This window comes from Phalacrocorax carbo, chromosome 4, assembly GCF_963921805.1.
Source record: "Phalacrocorax carbo chromosome 4, bPhaCar2.1, whole genome shotgun sequence".
NCBI classification, from domain to species: domain Eukaryota; kingdom Metazoa; phylum Chordata; class Aves; order Suliformes; family Phalacrocoracidae; genus Phalacrocorax; species Phalacrocorax carbo.
Genome location: NC_087516.1, coordinates 63,788,699 through 63,810,468, shown reverse-complemented (window position 1 = coordinate 63,810,468; position 21,770 = coordinate 63,788,699). Strand labels below are relative to the sequence as shown.

The 21,770-nt window shown below is 43.6% G+C and overlaps 1 protein-coding gene across 1 annotated transcript; it reads right to left on the bottom strand.

The window, feature by feature from the left end:
- Nucleotides 1-1,196: 1,196 nt before the first annotated feature.
- MGST2 (microsomal glutathione S-transferase 2) lies at nucleotides 1,197-12,626 on the bottom strand. The gene is made up of 5 exons (XM_009509739.2): nucleotides 12,521-12,626; nucleotides 7,402-7,501; nucleotides 6,125-6,195; nucleotides 4,253-4,334; nucleotides 1,197-1,434 (listed from the first exon to the last, which is right to left on the bottom strand). The coding sequence occupies exons 1-5, from the start codon at nucleotides 12,576-12,578 to the stop codon at nucleotides 1,302-1,304; spliced, it is 444 nt and encodes a 147-aa protein (XP_009508034.1). The 5' UTR covers nucleotides 12,579-12,626; the 3' UTR covers nucleotides 1,197-1,301.
- Between the last annotated feature and the right edge of the window lie 9,144 nt (nucleotides 12,627-21,770).

The window sequence follows — 21,770 nt, the reverse complement described above, 5'->3', positions numbered from 1 at the left end:
CAGGCACTAAGTTCTAACTAAGCTAACTTTTGCACATGCAGTGTGCTCACCTTTTTCATATGAAAGTTTATTGTGAACTTGATCCAACAATCAATTTTTTTGTGCTCAGGTTATCAACCTCGGAACACTTTTAGAAAGACCATAAGCATGTTCTTTACAGGAACATGCAGTATTTTTTGCCAAATCATGTCTTCAGAGGCATGACAAGGAAAATTTCTGCCTGCTAGCTCTAGCTAGCTTGAGTATATTCAGCATTGCCTGAATAATTTGAATTATCAGGAGCTACCAAAATAGTCAGGCATGGCCTTGCTTCTCTGTTCATCCACATAGTTTAAATTAACCATCAGCAAACTTTGAGCTGATGGTGCTAAGCCATGCCTTCCCTCTGCTTTTAGCAGAAAACTGTTTTCCTAGTCAGCTTGCTTTTCATTGTCATTTTATGATTCCCAGAGCTGTGGCCATGCTGGGACGTCTGTCTAGTCCTTCCCACACCGCAGCCATCTGTGCCTTGGCAGGAGACAATGCAGTAGACCCAATTGTTAGATGAGCATCTGTGCCTTCTTTTTGTCTGGGCTGGCTCTGCCTCTCACAAGTGCTGTGCTGTGGGTACAGCCTGTCTTCGAGAGGCTTTGTGTGAGGACTGGGATCTGCCTACAGGAGGGCCCCACTTCTGTGAGAAGAGCGTCTGAGCGCGTGTTGAACTGTAAACGTGCTATAAAATGAAAAGGCCTTCACAGAAACATAGGGTCAAGTGCGGCTTTAAATGTTTTCCTAAAGAAAGCACTGTTTCCATATATGCTTAAACAGCTTCCTGCAGTGGGATTGGATATCCTTGGAAAACTGGGACCTCGCAGCAGCATATTGCATTGAAGGGTGTTTTTACATTTGTGCAGAATGGATGGCACTGCTGGGGGAAACGAAGAGGAGTGAAGAAAGACTACAGAGGCGTTGGCAAAGCTGAAGGACATTGGGTAAGATGGGCTGATGCTTGCAGTGCCAGTTGCAACTAAATTACTTAATAACGGTTTTAGTTTTATGTAATTTGTTTAGGGTTTACAATACTGTGTGGGAAAACAGAACGTTTAATTGCAAATGCAGATGTGACATTCTGTCTTACTGACTCTTTTTCAAGAGTGTAGGGAAAGGAGAAACCAAAACCAGCTCAGGACAAACATGCATTTTACATTGCAGTGGGCTGTTAGTAAAGATCTCTGATGCTTTATTCACGTGCAGCTTATAATCTTTTTGGTGTTCAGGGAAAGCATCCACGTTATTAATTTATTTTTTTAAAAAAGCACTCTTCAGAACAATTTCCGTAGTTTCTTCCTAATGCTGAAGTCCAGGTATTCATCCAGAACGCTGTTAACAATCCCAGCTGTACCCAGCGTTATCAAGCACATCAAAATTATCAAATTCAAATGAAAACCTGTTAACCTAGAAGTGGAAAGCAGAAAAATACTCTTACTAGCTGTACATGGTGTGTTTACAGTGAAACTGCTTGTCCACACCAGTTAAGAAGACGTGTGTGGAATCAGAAAGGATCACTGCTGCAACGCTACCTTGGGTGTTTTGGTAATAAACCATTCACACACTTGGTAATAAACCATTCACACACATGACTTTTGCTAGGGAGAAGAGAGATTCCTAATATCCTCTCTGTAGGAAAACTCTCTGTGGTCTTTCTAAATACTCATGTGGAAGTTAGGAGCTTGCTTCAGGATGAAGCTACCTCATCCCGTGACACAAAGGCCTGTAGGTAAAGCCTCAGACAAGCTTGAGCACCTCACTGCCACTCTAGGTGTCGGAGCGTGGGAGGGAAGCCTTTGGGGCTGCGGGAGAGGTGTGCCTGTCTCTTACATCCACCTCTGTTGGGAGGTACTCTCCACTGAGCTGGGAGGTCTGCTGCTGGTTCTCACTTTGACTTGGAGATGGATTTTTGGCCCAGAAAGGAAGTGTGTTGATCCTAAAAAATCAGCAATTAGGGCACTTGCTGAGGATGGGAGAGGATCGGGTTATTTTATTGGTACAAAATGGAAAGCTCCCTCAGAAGAGGGTGGGAGAGCCCTTCAGCTCTGGAACACAGAGCTCACTTTTGGGGCACATGTGAGCCCTCCGTGCATGCTCTCCTGGGGCTGTTCTCAGTGGCCTTGGAGCAGAATCTGGCCTGACATGTATATGCTGGGAGTTGCTGCTGGGTTGGCTTCTGCTGACAAAGCAAGCAACAAAAGGTTTCTCTGGAGAATCCCATCACATCAGCATTGGAGGGAGGTCTGAGGAACTTGTCAGCCTTCGATTTACAGCTAGCTATCCCCATACCCACAGAAGCTGAAGAATTTAGGTGCTCGGGCACCACTGGGGGTGCGGGGAGCCTGAGAATCTCACTGGTGCCTAAAGACTTGATACAAGTAGCCTTTCTGCGTGCCACGTCTAGATGTGGATTTCAAAATTTTGAAGTATGAGATTTCCTCAGTTTCAGGAAAGCATGAGAAGTCTTTAGCTGAGCCCCTTAAGTATCTGTCAGAGCCAGCTGGAGGGAAGGGTGAAGGGTACAGCTCACTTGCAAAGGCCTCTCCAGCACAGAAACTGAGTAGAAGGTACATGTTCCTGTAGTGTTCTTAAAAAAATCCAGCCTAGGCAAATCTGAACTGCACTTCCCGTAGTCAAGTGCACGTGTATGTCTTGTAACCAGCCCTTTGAGCATGTGGACCAGGTCTGTCTTTATAACTAGCACAGCTGCAGTCAGTGATTATGGTTAAGAATCTGTGTGAAGACTAATTACCTTCTTGCTACTAGGGCTGCTGGAGGCATTTTGTATGTTTTGGGGCTGGGTTCTGCGTGCCTGACCTGTGCTGACCTGCTGCTAGCTGAAGCATCCGCTGGAGGTTAGCACCAGCCAGCCCTGCAGAGGCAGGCCTTGTAAGCAAAGCCATTTCTAGGGCTCCCAGGCTGACTCTTGCATCCTCTGTTCAATGCAAGGAAATGAGAGTCTCACTAGAGTGTAAAGCTCTGTCTAACAGCGAAGCCAGCCACTGTTCTTAGGCTTCCTTGAGAGGCTGAATCTATTGGTCTAAGAGTACTGAAGTAAAGCCTGGGAAAGATTTCTTGAAAAAAGGACTTCTTAGTTTGTTGATTAAAGAAAAGTCTATTATGCTTTTTGTGTTCATTTATCTAGATGGTTTTGCTCCCCAAACTTCCTTAACAGTTGCTAGTCTTCTGGTTGGTGTTCATTGCATCATTTGAATTATTGCATCTCTTATTGGGAAATATAAAATTATCTTCATATATTTGCTCAGGAATGCATAGCCTCTCCCTTCCCTTAAGCAACAGCTCTTCCAAAGAGGGTAAAGGATTGGTAGAGACTGTAGTGTGAAGGAGAACGGTGATACCAGAAAACAAGCTATGGAAAATAGCCCTGTAGTACAGTCTTTTGCTGCTGCAGGATTATTCACTACAAAATAGTCTGATTGTTTTGTAGCCTCCTCCAGAAATATACATCCCAAGTCTTTTAATTTTCTGACAAGTGTATATCATGCTATTTTCTTTTTATGACTGCTATGTATGCTGAAAGAGGAGCCTTAGGTCAGGACACAGAAAATAGTGCAGCAGCTTCAGTGAAACAAGAAGTAAACTGTGCGTTTGAGTGTTTATAGTGGCAGGGAGTTTTGTCAGTGGGCATGTTTGTTGAAGCAGAATTCATGTTACGAGATGCTCTGCTCTTAACAGCCGGTAACATGTGTTTATCTGAAGCTGTGTTCTCTTAACTGTTTGGTGAAAGCTCATCAGCCTACAAGGCCAGATTTGCTTGATTCCTTTAGTGCACTTTGTATGGCTACAGTAAAGGTCTTAATGTGACAACCTGAAGAAAAATGAAAATAGCAGACAGGCAGGCACTGTGCGAGCCTTGCCTGAGCAGTCTCCCACCCTACAGCAGTCCTGAGCTGCAAATCTGTGTTTCTGTTTTCAGACCTCTCCGAGTCTGGCTGCAAATATGCTCAGTACAAAGCAGGCACCCACAAGGTGAGCATCAAACCTCTTCTCTCTCGTGACCTGTAGCACATGCACATCTTAACCTAGGCTTCTGCTGTAACAGCCAGCCCTCTTCCCTGAGGGTTTCCGCTTCAGACCTCTTGCTGACACTTTACACATGTTGCATTCAATTATAGTCACTTTTCACTGCCAGTCCTTGGCTCTCAGCCCAGCTTCAGACCACAGCCCGGAGCTTTTAACCTGCATTCAGTTGGTAACTCCTTACCTTCCTTTCACAGACTGTACGTAACCATAGAAGTACTTGTAGCGGGTGACCACGTACAACACACCCAGAAAGGAAGCTAATTCTAATCAAAAAAAGATTAATAGGGGAAAAAAGAAAAAAAAAAAGTTAGAAAACTAAAAAATGAGGATCGCAGACCCTTTAGTTATGTTTTCTAGTTGTATAGCTCTGGGGATTTTCATGGCTACCCAGACCCTAGGAATTCTTGGGAAAAATCATTCAAGAGAGATATATGTATTCTTAAACATTCACTACAGGAGGGTCTTGATATGGGTTTACAGATAGGGCTGGGTGTTGGGCTGTAGCCCCCCCAGTTTGGTGGTTATCCCAGAGGCAGGATAGTGGGTTGGAGCACTGTGGCTTGACCCTGCGCTGTCATTTTGTATTGTTATGGAAGTTCATGCTAAAGGGGAGTGTTTGTTTTGGAAAGAGAATCTTATTTATGTTGTTAATAACCTGCTTTGCATTTATATAGCAGCTTTTATCCAAGGACATGAGAGAAAGCTGTAGTGAAGTTAGCTTTCTGACCTCCCTGTGGGAAGAGTATAAAGTCACCTCCATTTGATAGATGGAGCAGGGTGTGTAGGTCAGTCGTATTATCCAGGACTAAGCTGGATAATTTTGTGTTCTTTCAAACTGTGCGAGTGAGTATTACAGAGAACAGCTTTTACTGTGTTCTGGATTAACTCATGTAAACATACCTATGGGAGATACTCAGCTGAAAAAAATTACTTAAAGAGGAGGTTAACATAATCCTTCTTTTCTTACATATGACAGCACATGTTTGTGCTGCTGGTTAGCAACTGGGGTTTTCCTCTATTCAAATGTCTATCTATCTCATATCTAATTTGCTGACTTAAGTGGTGCTACTTTGGATTTACATTGGATTTGCAGTGGAGATGGCTATAAGAGAGCCCCAAAACAATATTACTCTTTTGGAGCAAACAGAGAAAATGGAGAAGAAAGCTAGTCGTTCAGGAAGAAAAGGTATAGTGGGCATGATCTAGTTATCCCTTTCCAGCCCACACACTTCATGCTTCTAAAACGTCCCCTGGGGAAGGGTTAATGAAGCAGAGGTCAAAAATTACGCTCTGTCACAAGTTCTAGCTCTACGAGAGCCCATCCCATCACTGCTAGGAGACATCACGGACCCACCTTGGAAAGTCCAACAGAGTGAGAGGTAGGAAAGCTCTGTGGCATCTGAGTTCAGAACATTTGACCAAAACTGCCCCCCTGCTTTGTGGCTGAGAAAACAAAATACATTTTCCCGACTCCCTGCTGCATACCTGAAGTACAATATCTGTGGCTGGAGATGCCACTGTTATGACTGTGCTTCAGTGCTACAGCCCAGAACAAACAAGTCATAGCCCAGAGGTGGTGTCACTCATCTGGGACATAAAAACCCAAAGGTTTGCTGGCTTGAGCTCTGTCTCCATCAGCCAAGGGTCCTGCCACAAGTGTGAGTGCTCTGACCTGAGTCTTTTCAGGCTGCCTCCTCCCCAGGGACAATAGCTATGCGTGATGCCCTGTGCAAATAATTGTTGGTGGAAAGCATCTGGAAGCTGCTTTTCTGAATGATGCACTGCACAAATCCACTGAATGTATGATAAATGTGCCATGTACTGGCTCCTTGGTTTGTAGAGAGAAGTGAAAGCTGGTGGGGCTTTGTGAAATGCCATGACTAAGTTGGGAGTTCCGTGTCACTGAGCGTTCTTCTATGAAGGCTATGCCATGGTAATGCAATTAAAAGAAGGGGAAAAGATGTCTACAGTCATTTACCTCCTGATAAAACTGAAGTGTTCTAAAAAGTTATGTAAAACTTCTCAGTCCAAGATAAAAATGAAAAGTATTTACCTTGATTAAAAAACCATCCTGCAGTCCAGAGGACAGTCAAGAATATTGGGTAAAACTCCACACAGTTTTGTCTGCAGAAAAAAATTTGAAACACCATTAGTCTGGAGAGGAAAAGAACTATGGGTGGAGTTTTCAAGGAGAATCGGTTCTGGCCTCATTTAGTTGCCACTAAAGTTAATGCTATCGAATCCAGTGGGAGCACAGTCAAGCCAGCATTAGGCAGTCTTAAAAGTTCTCTTCTTTGTAATCTCAAATACAAATTATTTAAAATATTTGCTTGGTATTTTAACTTAGACAAGGATCTGGATCCCAACTACATGGAAAAAAAGAGGACAAATAATCCTAAATCAAGTGCCTGCGCAGCAGAGAGAGGCAGGAATTGCAGCGCTTGGATGTGATGTTACTCACTTATCTCCATAGCCGGTATGCAAGTTTTGTGGGTCAGCGTTCCCGGGACTGCAAGAGGAAGCATAAAGCAGTGCGTAGGCAGCTTGGATTGCCCTGCTGAGGCCAACTGCCTTTATGAGGTGCTGTCAGGCACAGACAGAACATGATAGATTTTCTCATGGTGAGGATCATAACATCTTTATTTGTGGGCTTCATCAGTTTTCCCACCAATATTTTCTTGGGATATCTTGTCTTGCTTGTTCTGAATGAATTTCTTTTTAACAAATTAGGCATCCTTCTATATCTAACATATTCTGTGACCTAATATGTTGTCTGATGTATTCTATATCTCATTGTTTTTATCCACTACAACTACAGATACAGCAGATGGGATTGTTCAAAATAAATATAGCTACTTTTGCACAGGATCATTAGTTAATCACAAACTGAAGCCCTTTAGGAAAATGCTGTCTTCTTAGATGGGCTATTCCACCGTTATTGACTGTGAAGACAGTGGTTTTCTGTGCTCTTGTCTTCCATGTGTTTGGTGTTAGCCACAGTCCAAGAACTGACAGCACAGCTTGCAACATCCAGAACAGGGAAATTCTCTAAGTTAGAGCCAATCAGCTCTCAGCCCCTACTTAGGTTTGGGGAATCTGATTGCCTAGTTTGATCAGAATTTGAGCAGTGATGGTTTTAAATGAGCTGAACTTACCTCATTATCATTAAAATAAGAGCTGAACCATTTGAAAAGTGATCCTTTGGTTTGGGGTTGGTTTTTTTTGAGCAAAGTATGCAAAGAAAAGGTAACATTTTAAGATAATGGTTTTGCTTCTCTTCTGGACTGAATTGTTATTTATTGCCACCATCCTAATGATCTTTAGACTTACTGTGCACGAAATGTTCTGTCAAATTCTGGAGCTCCAGTGACAGCTGGGGGCATGACCTTGTACTTCATTCTTGATTTTCCCACCAGCCAAGCAAAATGACCTGTAAGCAAAAATAAGGGCTCACGAATTACACAGTTCCTCGGCTCTGTTGCATCCCTAAAACATCAGTAATTTTTAAAATAGAGATCATTGTTCTTCAGCTCTTTCCATTTTGTTTGAAGGAAAGAGAGTTACATTATATAAACTAGTTTTTCCCTACAAAAGTTTAGATCTTATCTTCAAGAGTGACTTACTCATGAGGAAGGCGAAAAATTGCTATTTCAGAAATATATTAATTATCTTTTTGCACTAGCTACACTAGCTATGACTTAAATATCCTTCCACCTCATCTGAATCCTAGAACTGCACAGCCTAGAAGCAGTCTAGGCAGTGGCAGCGTACTGCCTCTTAGCAGTATCTCAGTAACCAAATTGCCCTGAACGAGGTCACTTCCCTACTCGCTTGAATAGCATATGGTCATTGTTTTAGTAACACTAAGAGCTACGATGCTTTGGAGTATGGGGCAGCATTACAGTCTTTGGAAATCAAAATCTGGTAGCCACCTTTTCAAAGTTATTTATCCATATCTTATAGCACATAATTTTCCATCTGTTGTTATTGCCTCAGACTCTCAAAGTTCAGTGTGTAGGAAAGAGCAGAGAGCTGCAACTGGGAAGGCTGTAGCCTGTTCCCTGCTCTCCATCTCATCTGCTGGAGAGCTCTGAGACCTATCTGTTGGAGGACCCGCACTGTTTCCACCCCCACTGATTGGAGCTGATAGTACTCACCTGTCTTGTAAAAAGCATTTCTTAAGAACTGATGCAGTGCCATGAGAAAGATAGATTACTTACTGTACAGTGACTAAATATCAGTTACTTATCAAAAAACCCCAAAACAATCAAACACTATATCTGCACTTCTAACCTGTATTTCTAGGATCGCTTCTGACATGTATATGTGTGTACCTCATTTTACTGATGTCCTCATTGCAGAAGTCTTCCCCTAAAAGTTGAACAGAGGCTCAAAAGGACAAAAGGCAATACATGGACAGCAATTTTCTGTATGCAGCAGAGCTATTGGGAATCACTGTGCTTGACTTTAAAACTGTCTGGTTACGTAGAGTTATTTTGCTGGCCATGTTGTAGCCACCCTGTGTGAGAAGCTCACAATCTACCTTGTGCCTAAACTTTACCTGGATCCAGAAACCAGGCACCTACCTGAGTTCACTAAAAAAAATTTGTCTAAGGGGCAATCCTTGAGCATACCTTCTGTCCTCCCTTCTGGGAGCAGCGGCATTAAGATACGGCTAGAGATATTAGTGGTGCTGCCCTGTGCACCTCCTATGTCTTAGCCTTGTGGCCAAAGCCTTTTCCCAAAAAAGCATTTCCCCATCTGTCTTCTCCCCATATAAGGAATTATGGGCTATGTTCAACTGACCCCTTAACCTTTCTCTCCAGAGACTAGTCAGAGCATCTCAGCTATCTCTCTGTAAGGCAGGCTTACAGGACCTTTCATTGTATTTCCATCCAGCAAGACGTCCTCCACTCCCACCCACGCATCTCTTGTCATGCCTGGTGATTCATCCGTTATTTGCCACCTTGCAGCCCTTTCAGAAGGGAAGAATGGTAGCGGGGAGGGTTTAGGGAACATGGTTCAGGGAGACTGAAGCTTGTGGAAGCATAAGAATTACCTCTGAGAAATATTTTCCTGGAAAACTTAACTGAAAAGTTGCTTTTTAACTTCTGTTGCCCTCAAAATTATCTATTTCTTATTACAAATGCTATGTGCTGGCAAATCCTGCCTGGCTTATCAGTCAAAGTGGTAGGGGAGCCATAGCATTTTGTGCAATGGCATTTTAGCCAGCAGTGCACTCCTCGTTTTCTGGCCGCACGGAGCCATTCACGCTTACAACCAGTCTAGGACCAGGTTTTTCTCTACTGAGGAACTAAGGCAAGCCAAGGCGGCTCATTGCATCCAAATCAGTTAGAAAAGAGCCTTGAACGGATGCTGGACAAAATAAACTTACTGGGGGTAGTAAGATTAAGGCACTGTAGGGGCCAAAGTGTTCTTGTTTGTTCAGTACAATCAACCAAAGCGACTCGTCAAGGCTATGGTATAACCCTGGCCTCAGCTCTAACGCGATTTGCCCTTGGTATTGCTTGGTCAGCAAGGCTCTAGTCTGAGGGGCACATCTGCATGTGGTTTGCACACGGGAGACTCTGGCTAACAATATGCAGAAACAGGTTGCGCTAGCACGACAGTACGGCTGACCAGCCACTTCTTTAGTGGCTTCCGCTGTGATTGATGGGAACTTTGCTTCAGTTAGGGACAGGTGGGCTTTTATATGCTGATGAAAACCAAGCTGTGGCACTGCGTAATGGGAGAACTAGAATCACATCTGCCGCCTTAAAAGCAAAGGTGAGCCCAGTGTGCAGAACAAGACAGGTGCCAACCAGGGACTCGAAAAGAGCTCAGGAGAGGAATAATTACTATATTTTTTGTTAATTGCATAGGACTTTCCTTTTAGCTCCTTTGTGGTGAATGGAAAGTGGCAATGTAACTCCGAATTTAAGTTTTGTGATTATGGTTTAACAAGGGCTGAAGTAAATAATAAAGCAATGGGAGAGCTCTTCTGCCTCACCCACTGGAGGTGCTGTCATGAGGACTCCAGAAAGCATTGCAGCAGGAGTAAAGATTTTAATAGCCTTTTCTTCCCCCTGGATCCAGTTGTTCAATTCTAGCAGGCTAAATTACACGACTGAGGTAGTTACAAAGTATGCTTGACTTGCCTTTGTTTGCCTTTTTTTGCTTTCATCTTCAGGTGGCATTTATGGTTACTGAGTTAATATCTTTACCCTGAAAATATGGGACAAAGCAGCCTTTCAAGTAACATTACTCTCAAACATTTTATGTGTGTTAAAAAGCCTGTAGAGAAGCTGCTACCTGTATTGCAGTGTATGATAGCGCATGTTAATTTGCATGGCCTGGGCTAACAACCTTTAAAAACATAAATCAAGTGCTCTTTAATGCCTTGCTGGGTCCTGGAATTACTTACAGTGATTTCAAAAGGTGCTAGTTCAGAGAGGTTCTTCAAAATAGAGGAGAAGCGGGACTCCTGTCCAAACCGTTCTCTCCTATATCGATGACTGGGATTCACTCGGTCCTTTCATTGGATTCCCTTGTTTTCCCATCAGTCTACAAAACACTAATCTCTCAAGCAAATCTTACCCGTTTAAAACTGGATTCATGACTGGAAACCACTTCCTGCACTGTTTCTGCTCTTTCTTTCTACCCTAGAGCATTTCTTGCACAGCTTAATCTTCGACTGACCTGATTCTTTGAATAACTCATGGTTCTGAGACACTAAATGTACCTCTGATGATTGCTGAGTGAAACCTGACTTCCAGCACTGCTTCAGGGAGGTTGTATTGCCCATTAGCACCTTCCTAACGCAGGACTGGGAGGCTCAGCAGAATAAACAGAAGAGCAAACAGAGCACCGAGCTGTGTATGTTGTATTTTGTTCACAGCAAGCGGTCTCATGCTGGGCTACCCTCCTTGCATGAACTGGTTATAACACATGCTTACGGTGCCGGTTTCACAACATACATTTGAACTCCTGTAAACTAATCTGTGTTGGTGCACCCATGCTAGAAAGCATGCTGAAAGTAAGCCAAGTGGTGATGACTTAGATCAGATCGGCAGATCAGATTCTTACACAGGTTTCTCTTTGGGCTTGGTGTCAGACTGCCATTGTAAATAAAACCCAGGTTATCTTATCTTTTCTGTGATTTTAACTAAGATTAACTAATATGGATTAATCATCACAAGGAATAACATAGGTATTTTCGTCCTCCCTTCGCAGTTTCAGTATCTGTACAATTCCTTGAGTTTTCAAAACGCAGTACTTTTCTGGATCTTGTTAGTTTGGGTTTTTTTTAATCCTTCACACTTCTACATTAAAAATCAATGCAGGCAAGTTGAACTTTCAGAGAAGTTGTTGGTAAATATTGCCACCAGAGAGAAATGTTCTGTGAAGATCACAAGGGTATGTTGTAGCTGATCTGATGACAGAAAAAGAGGCCGTAAATTTTAGGTGCTTTTTATTTGCCTTCTGTGGCTTTGGGCTTTTTTTAACATGGAAAGGTCACATTCTCAAGCTTTTTTTCTGCCGGGTAAAAATGTTATTTCAGTAGTTGAAGCTTTGAGAAGAAACAAACAATCAAGCCACATAGATAGGCTGCTAGATAAGTTGGCAGTGCTACAGATATTTGAAAAAAAAAGGCAGAGTAATTAGTTTTAACCTGCACTTAATCTCATGCTAGTATAGCACAAATGCCTTCAAAACGTATCTTGTTTTCTGGTGTAAACACAACTACATGAATCAACATATTTCAAAGAAAATAATGACAAGCATTAAAAATGCTGCTGCAGTTTTAGACTGATACACAGCAAAAAGGGTGTCTCAGACTTGCCCACTTCTTTCCCTAGTCCTTGATTCTCAGAGGCACATCATCAGGGGATAAAATAAATCCATTTAGATCTTAAAGAAATGTAATGATGAGGGCATACTATGGAATATCTCATATTATTGCTGCCTGGTGTAAAGGTTTGCTGTCTTCTTTCATTTCAGATACTTAGTATATATCTCTATTTCAGGAAAAAATTTTTACAGCACTTTCAGTCCAGCATTGGTGTATTTCATTTCACAAATTTACTCTCACTTTGGAGGTTTTCTATTGTAGAGGTGCCTAAATAAGAATTGAAACCAAGACACAATGTGGCTTTGGGGTAACTTTACAGCTAGTTACAAGCTCTCATAATAGTACGATTCCAAAAAGTCAGCAAACAAAATAGAATTGAAAACAAATTAGTTTCTCCCACAGGGAAAAGTAATGTGCCCCACTGCGCCAACTCCCTGTCAGACTACAGAGAGGGTAAACAATGCTCCGGTGAGAAAAAAATCTTAGGAGTTATCAGAAATTAAAGTTACACAGTAGCCAGTTTATCATAAAATAATTTCCAGTACTTCATAACTGGTGGAACCCCACGCCCCAGCCACGTAACCCCACAGATCTTACATTGCTGGAAGGTGGAAAGAAGAGAGACAGCGGCAAGCAAAATGAAACCACCAGCCATGTTCCCAGCAGCTTCCGTGTGCGAGCAGGATGTGTGTATAGGAGAGAGAGCTTGAGTGAGCAATACGGAAAAACAACGGGAGGGAGAATTATAGTGTTTTTCAGCATTGCAACAAAGGTCTGCCCTGGAAATAAAACTGCCCATCTTTTTAAAACAAGAGTGCAAAATTACGGCCATTTTTCATTCCTGAAAAAGGTCAAATACAGTCAGCCAGCCCTGCCTGCCTCTTGCCTGCGTGAAAGCGCAGAGAGAACAAAACCAGCCTTTCCCGCCTCTGTGGATTCAGCTGTTCTTTTATGTCTTAGATTTCAGTTGCAACCTCTTTGGGGGCGAAGACTTTTTGTTCTGTGTTTGCACAGGGTGCAGGGCGGTGAGGTCTGCATCCATCACTAGCAGCACCACTTGAAAGCAGCAGGTGCAGGAGATGTGAGGGGGGAGCAGAGCTTTGTACTGTCCCTGCACTTGATTTACGGGTGTTGCGGAACATGTACAACTTGGGCTCTGACGGATGACACGACAGCCACGTTACAAGTAGTCAGCATGCAGGAAGGAATTGTTCAGGATAGTTCAAAGGGTAAAACAACGGAGAAAGAAAGAAAGACCTTCCCTCATTTTACTGCCTGGAGTACACTTCCTATAGCTTATGCCTAGTCCTAAAACTGGCAGAGATTCTCTCAGGGAACATTTTTCATCAGCTAGCCCTAACTAACAGGAAGCTTAATGTCATTAGCCTTTATGATTCCATAAGACCACTGGAACAAAACCAGCGTAATGTTTGTTTTGGCTCCAGGATTATCTATCCCCTTTGTCTCCAGCTGATGTTAAAGTGGGATATTTCGTTGACTTTAGGAAAATTTGCTAATTTTAAAGGCTAACATAAAAAGGACTTTAAATCAGTTATTTTACCTTGCCAAATTTTAAAAGGATATTTCTTGGGTATTAATTCAGCATATTGTTCTTTCTGAAGATTGGAAGGGTAGATATACTGTAATAACACTAGCTGGATGTTTGTGCTTAGTAACTCTTTAACTGCTGATTTATGCGCTCTAATTGCAGTTCGTGTTGTAGTATGGGTCGGCTTTCAGACCACATAGTTTCTCTATGTTTTTAGGGGCTGGCTCAGAAGTGTTCAAAACATTGTCACCCTGCTGATATAGGGAAGTGAAGGAAAACTCTGACACAGCCGGTCATTTGAAAAGTTAAAGCCACAAGGTCTAAATATTTTAAGGCCAGCTGACACTGAAGTCATGGGGGTTTTTCTGACTTTATTCAAAGGATGTGAATTTCAAAATGGTAATGGACATGCAAAGTCCAAGAAAGATTGACTTTAAAGTAGGCAGGAATACAATCTAAGGCAGGGGGCTAAATCCACAGATATATAAGTTACATGGCCATTACGGCTGAGATGGAGTCTGCTTAAAACTATTCACTTTCCACTGGTAGCAGAGAGTTTGTAGTTGCCTAAAGATTTATAATGCAAGGTCATATGTAGTCCACAGGCAACATGACCTGGTGTTACGCTTCCTCACTGTGTAACCCAGAATAGGAAGTCAGATCACACACAAAACATGGCTGGGTTTATTTATGATTGTGGATATACAGTAGTACTTCAGATGCCCAGAGCTTTTATGATGAGTGTAAGCCCCAATATATAAACAGATGCCAAGATCAACCAAGTGATTTCTCCAGTTACGTTAGGACATTTTGACAGCTTGTCTGTGGCTTATTTCTCAGCTTGCTCCTGATGAATGTAATTTGATTTTTAATTTCCTTCACTTGTGTGTATTTCATATGTGCTTTGCTTATCTCTGCTGTTGTAAACGCATGTGTTTTCTGCAGTTGTCCAAAGCTGTCTCCAAAACAAGAGAGGCTCTGAGCAGCGAAATGTAGCATAAACTCAGAGATACTGGCGGTATCTTACCAGACTTAGGTGTTTCCCATTTAGAAGCAGTGGATTTTATTCCTGCGCCATACTTTGTATGTGTGCTCTACAGGGAAAACAAGTTTCTCTAACCGTCATTTACAAACAGTGGAAACTGAGGCATGGGATGGGACTTGCTAGTTTCACACAGCAGCTGTATATCAGAGCTGGGGGTCTGAATAGCCCTGGGATTTAAGGCAAATAAGTTGTCCTGCATCTGGCTGACCTGTGTGTCCCTGGTAGACCTTCCCAAAGAGGCTGGCTCTTCTCTCTGTAGAGAAGCTCCTGTTGACCAGCAGCAAAGGCAAATCCCAGCAGGGTGGCAGAGCTGCTGTCACAAGAGAGCAGATGGTTGGGGTAGTGAGACCAAAAGCATTTAAAATGTGAAACCAGACTGATCAAATAAGCTTTTTTTAATGGAGTTACACTGTCAAAGCTGCTCAGTTTTTGTCTCTGGGAGGGCTGAAAAGAGCTTTGCAAAGGGCAGCATTCAGTCTTTGCAGGGGTGTAACTTCTTAAAGGCCAGTCACAAGTGGCAGTGCAGCACCTTTTAATTTTAAACACCTCTAGGAGACAGGCTCTGAAGAACAGAGAAGCTCCCCTGCCTGGAAGGGAAAACATATCTGAACTCTCATATATTTCACTGCAAACGTTTACAGGGTAAATCATAACTATTACAATGTATGAGGCTAGCTTACGTATCAAAAGTAGTTTAGCTAGAGCAGTAACAGTAGTGAGCTCTGCGGTTTATTAATTTACTCTGCTTTTCAACAATATATTACAAAGAACGTGGTCCTGTGTGGCACTGGGTCATGTTCAGGCTTTAAATTTATCAAAACTATGAAACAGGTGAAAGAGGAAGAAAATACATTTATTCCTAAGAATGTTCCTATTTCTGCCTCCTAAATACCAGTTGTAACCCATGTCTGCTCTTATTTCATATATACTCTGCACGCGGCCTCAGAGGAAGGATGAACAGCCCATTTTATGCAGTTCATTTTAGGGCCTGGTTGTTCAGAGTTCCCTGCTTTGTGGCAGAGTTACCAAATGATAAAACAGATCCTCATTTTCCACTCCCATCCCCTGGACACTGGTGGCATGAGATCAGACTATTTTTGATGGTGGTGGCAGAGCAGATTTAAAAGGATTAAATAGAGTAGTAGCCAGAGGTTTGGATTCTTCCCCCATCTGCACCTTCTGCAGCCTTATGTCACCTCCATCAATATTGGATATAAGTCAGGAAAGAATTGGTTCCTGGTGTTCTCATCTGGGTGCACAAAAGATTGATGTGCTTTAACTCCCGTCAGTGTTAATGTGAGTTGCTATGTGCACATAAATTCCTGCGTGCCCACAGGCCTTTTGGATTTCCTTATGGCTTTTGGGCATCATTACATTTTTTTTCACCTTGGACATTGCAAGAACTTATCTGGGATGCAATTCTGGACTGAGATAGAGCATAATATATTTTTACATATGTTCATAAAACACAAACTGTGCCAGGCTTGTATAATATCCCATTGTAATCATAGCAGGCTTTCAAAGTAGCAGCAAAAAGAGGAGTCTAGGTTATTATAAGAAGTACCTTCATGTAATTACAGTGTGTGGTTGTTTTTTGTTAAAATGGTGCTTTTCTGTTAAAAAAGTGGGTTTTTTTCTTGAAATATCTTCCCTTGTTCTCAACTTTAAGGAGCTCAGAAGTGCAATGGCTTGGGAGAGATTATCAGAACCCGCTCAGGAAAATGGTGCACACACAAGCACATTTGCACTGCCATGTGAAAAAGCTGTGTCTATATGGTGGTCAGGGAATACCTGGGACATACAACTCAGTAGAGGCCGAATATTCCTCGCCTCCCATATCTCAGACCTCCTCCACCTCCTCCTGACCTGAATGTTTCTGGAAGAAGTGGAAAAGCTCCAGAGAAGAGGTACAACCTAACAGAAGAAGGGAATCCTGCAAACCTCGCCTCTCCCATCCAGCAGAAGAGGAGGAGGAAATGCGGTATACAAAGCTATTTCCCATTCTTTCTTTTGACTTTCCTTGTGAGAGATTGAATGTGTGCTGCAAAAGCTACCAGCCTGGAGACGGGATGTGGTGGGCCTTGCAGCCACATAATGTCTGAGGAGAGAGTTTGGCAAAGTCACATTTCTTTTGTCAGTGCATGTGATTGTGCCTGAAGATTAGAAGCAACTCTCCCGGATTCTTCACCCTATGGAAATCCGTGTGGCTTACGCTCCGCGCCTCGCTCACTGGCTGAAGCTGCTGTGGACCAATATGATCATCTTGCCTGACTGCCTGTATAATACAAATTGGCAGCATTTCAGCAACAAATAACAGCTCATTAATAAGTGATGGGAGCTGGGAGGCAGCAGTGCTTCCAGACGTTAGAACGCTTCCTGCATCGCGCAGTCCCGCTGGCTCTGCATACGGTATCTCCGGTTTGCAGCAGTTAGTCTTGGGAGAACCGAGGGCTGCTCTGTGAGATGCAGATCCTGCACGACTTATGTCTGGATCAAAAGGAGGTTTAAAGATTTTCCTGTTGCTATTGACCAACTGGAAGGAGATCCCCAGCCCAGCGTGACTGCTCTGATATCTGGAATGCAGGGGATTAACGGAGATTCAGCAAGAGATTTGAAAACGTGTTGGTTGTACATCTCCTGTCTCTTCACAACACCTTGTAGATTTGTGACAACATAGCACGCGCTATTTTTAACTTGCTAACCTTGGACAAAGAACTATTTCAATTAGTGAACCACTTCAGCTCAAGGGAGTCTTTTCATCCATACAGAAGGAAGTTTAATTTCATCTTTGTGGAAATCATCTATGCTTAGGAAGTAGGAGGTAAATGGTGCTCATGTTCAGCCTTATCCAATGCCTTTAGGCGATAAGGCAGATCTTAGCATTTGCTCAGGTAGCTGGCGAGCCAGGCCCTCCAGCATGGCCAGCTCTTCAGCACGGCTTGAGTTATAGTCACAACTGTGTGCCATTATTTATTGCCTGCATCTTCAACTTTTCAGAGATGCTATTGGTAAATGTTGGTTCCTGGTGTCAGAGAGATGCTTGCTTGACCCCAGCTACCAGGGGAACCTAGCGGCCCCTGTCATTGTCATAACTGAAAACCTGACAGTTTTCCAAGGTGCCTGCTGTAGTTATGCATTCAGCTGCTCCCAAATTCCTACCAGGTGGGATCTCCAATTCCCTGAGATTCACTTGAAGGTCTTGTTGTGAATTCATCATGCTAACAGAGGAGGTTAATGGCAAAGACAGGAAGCAGAGCGGATACCTGGCTTCCACCTTTGAGCTTTGAATTCCAGGCCCCGCACCCTCCTCCCATCTGGCAGGTTGCAGAGCATGCAGGGACCTAGATGCCAGATCCCTCAAGAAAAATAAAGCAAGCAGTTGGTATTGTGACTGCCATGTTTACATGGGCATGTTTGGAAAAGAAAAAAACCCCTGGAGAGTATCCTGCTTCTACCATGCTTCTCCATCTCTCGCCCCAGCCAGGGCAACCCCAGTCAGGTCCAGCCCTTCCATGCCGGAGGGGGTTTGATCCAAGCACTGTCAGATCAGCCGCACTCCCAGGTCGACTGCTCCATCCTGGCTTGGCTTCTGTCTATCCTCCCAGCTCTTTTCTCTGTCCCTCCCCAGTATGGTTGCCATTTCTTCTCTTGGTCTCCCCAGCCTCCCCTCACCAGTTAGAGGCTCTGCTCTCATCCCTTCTCCTGCTCACTCACTCCGCCCATATCCACTCTCCCCTGACGGATGCCGGCTTTGCTTTCGGAGTGGTGGTACGTTAAAGCCGGGAGGCCTGGGAAGCTTTGTCTGCTCCCGGGCAGGGGAGGGGGTGCCCCGGCCGGGGTCTCGTGTTGCTTGGCAACATATTTCTCTCTCCTCCGACAGTCATTTCCCCTCACAGCGCCTGCTGATGCACGCACAACAAATGACAGCGATATTACAGCTCCAGTTGCTCCTGTCGCTGTTTACTTGTTATTTACGGTTATTGTCATGAAAGAATTTGTAAACATTTCTTCGCATCCTTCCTTGGTCAAAATAGATATTCTTACGTGCTTTTGTAGCACACCTGCATAATTAATGAATGGTCACTGCATTTCAGTGCACATGACATACACTCTTACTGGCGTTATCTAAAGTGGCTGCTGGTTCTGGATGTTTCCATTTTTCAGCCCCAAATTGAGATGTCCAAGGTTTCATACTCAGAAGTGCAAAAATCCAATGCAAGAGAGTCCGGCTTAACTCCCTCAAATTGTGGCTCTCATTTTTAGGTATGTGTACATTTAATGAACTCTGCTCTGAACTGCTTTCTGCCCCTTTCAAAAGGACACTAAGGCTAACCCTAAGATTTCAAAATTAAAACGTTCCCATGAACAGAGATAATGCAGCCAGGGTTTCTCCTGATGTCTGTGTCTCCACTTTATCTGTTTGCCCTTTCCTCCTCTGCACTAACCAATCCAGCTTAGTCCTTCCAGTTTGCATTTGTGGATGTGCCAAAGAAGAAATATAGTTTCACTTATCTGTTTTCTCTAAAGGAGCACATCAAGAAGGCCAGACCACATGTGTTTTCTGATCTTACAATGAAAATCCTGATGAGGCCTTTTCTTATTCGATAGACTTTTGTCACTCAGGACAGATCTGGAAAGCTTTGTTTGTGCTGCTGGCTAGTTATGTGCTGCCGGATCTTCTGCTGGGCCTTGATTCAGCTCCAGAAAGGTTTTATTCCATTTGTTAGCATGGACTGACTCCCTAGCCTGTGGCAAGATCTGACAGGCAGGAGAGAACTTTGGTTTGTACTGTAGGGGTGCTCTGCAGTGACAGATGCATATGTACATCTGCCATTGCCCTCTGCTGGGGTGAGCCAGAACTACTGGTGTGTGCCCTCTGCTATCTCAGCTGGAGGAACCCTTTTAATTTCCCAAGTAGAAGCCTCTCCTTTATTTTAAGAAATTACCTCTTTGGGAACTAAGGCTGCCTGCATGTAGCTAACTGGCAAACAAGATAGGTCGCTTTGTTCAGCAGGTGATGGTCACACAGCGTCAGCGCAAAAGCAGCACAGGAACTAACCCAGGACAGGAACGTCCACCTCACTGGGGCCCAACCTGTGGGGAGGCATAAAAGCCATCTCCAATGTACAGCAGAGTTAAAAAAGATGGGTTGTAAATTTTTTCTCTCATTCAGCTCTTCTTCTGACTGACTTTACGGTGGATGTGCACGTACAGGGTTGTTTGCTAGTTTGCAAATGGAGACTCTAAATCCACTTTAAAATTCAGTTTTCCCCCAGCAGAGGTTATTAAGGACAGTCTTTTTGAAAGGGCTTTATAGAATGACGACCTTTGAAAGGCCTTGAAGTCAAGACCTTTCTAGAAATGAAGGCCCAATGCTAAGGTGCTACAACAGAGGCACACCTGTGAGGAGGGGGCAGCTTGCAGTTCTGTGGGATTGCACCAGGAAAGAAGGAAGAGGACACTATGGCGCAGCTGTTCCTCAGAGAAAGAAAACAAGCTCCAAATCAGGCTCACTTAGCCTAGAAGGGCTGGTTGCTTAGGAGGGTAGAGGTGACCTGCATTAATGATCCACTGTCAGCCATTTCTTTCCTGAGTCTACAGCGACTAGGAGAAAAGTATATTGTTTACAGGTTGGTTTTTTTTTGGTTTTGCTTCTTTTACTTTGCACCACTTCTAAGCACAGACTGCTCCATAGTCAAACAGAGAGATCTGAGCAGGTTTCCCAGCTCCACCTACTCAGGCGTGGCTCTGCACCCCAGGTGGGTGCCATGGCTTACAAATCCGGAGTTTGGAGAACTCTGCTAAGTCATTTGGAGAGTGCTTCGAAATTCTTGAATGAGCCTGGTCGGGGGTGGTTTTCATTCTTCAGCTTGAAAACCCTTCTGGGTTTTCTGGTGGAAACAGAAGCAGGAAGAGAGTGTCAGCTCAAAGGATAACCTGGTAATGCTCATATGGAGGCTAGCAGGAGTTAAATCAGGTAATGTGGGAGTGCAACTAATGGGCACTTTCATCAGTCACCTTACCCTGGTCACTGTCTGGATCAGCTAACATCCTTGTGCTGACTGAATTGCCTTTCTCAACTCAGTGAGAGATGATATTGCAGAGTACAGAAAACTGCTGATAAATTAGCAGAGTTTGAGAGCAAAAGCCATTCCAGTTCTAGAATGGCCTTATTACTCTTTGAACAACCCAAATGTTTCTCGATATAGTTCATTTAGCCAGCTCTGAAACAGGGAATGTAGAAATAGGTGGCATTGACTTGGGACGTTTATTTTTAGGTAACGCTTTTTGTTCCCTCTCTCAGCATAAGAACTACTTTCATCTTCTTCAGAGGCAGAGTTATAAATATCTTCCATTGAGATCCGGGGCCTCTGACATGATTGTGTAGCACTTCTCCCTGCTGCGCGTGGCAATCATATTTCCTTCCATTCTGCAGCACTTTCACACCCCTCTGACAGAAAAAGCCCTCTCAGCTCCCAAAATCCATTAGTTATTTTCCTGAGGAGGAAGGAGATCCTTGTGGGGAACTGCACATTACGCGTTGTATTGGTATGAAATATAACATCTCCCATTTCTGCCTATTCCTAATCAGCGTTAGACACTTCACTTCCTTGGATTTCAGCAGTCTGGTTCTTCTTTGTGTAATCAATAGCATGTGCAAACTGTTCCTGTCCTTGCTCTCCTTTGCTTACTGGTGCCTTACACAAGGCAGCCCTTGCCCATGACACAGGCACTGCAATAACTTCAGAGTGACAGCACTTCATTTGTCAACATGTGCTACAGAAAGGACCAAGCAAGAAAGATTCGAAAGCCTGTCAATGGCAAATTTACTTCCTGCTCTCAAAATATGTCTCAGACCCCAGACAGACTTGTATCCCCCTAGCCTGTTTGATAACGTTCTCCTCTACAATCCTGGCTGCCGCGCTTGCCAGAAAAATTGTATCTTCTGGGAGGACTAGCGGGAGCGACACGCAAGTGCTTCGTGCATTAGCTGCTATCTCTGACCAGGAAGAGCTCAAGTGGTCAAGCTGCATAGTGTGACCCATCTCACAAGACTGGTTTACTGCTTCCACAAATCATTGAAGTGCCAACGGAGACAACAGAAGTTCACACAGGTTTTCCTTGCTGCTTGCAAGGAAAATGTTGGAATTTTCCTCACCTGCATCTCAAAGTGAGAAGGGAGCAAAGAGGAGATGAAACACTGCGGGTCCTTTGCTGAAGCTGTGGAAAAGCATCAGCACACAGGAGTTGGT

Excerpts from the sequence above, each read along its gene's own strand:
- MGST2 (XM_009509739.2), bottom strand. The coding sequence starts at position 12,578 with ATGGCTGGTGGTTTCATTTTGCTTGCCGCTGTCTCTCTTCTTTCCACC. Across the intron at positions 6,196-7,401 it reads GACAGAACATTTCGTGCACA|ACAAAACTGTGTGGAGTTTT; the intron begins GTAAGTCTAAAG and ends TTTTTTCTGCAG. Across the intron at positions 1,435-4,252 it reads GTACAGTCTGTGAAAGGAAG|GTTAACAGGTTTTCATTTGA; the intron begins GTAAGGAGTTAC and ends TTCCACTTCTAG.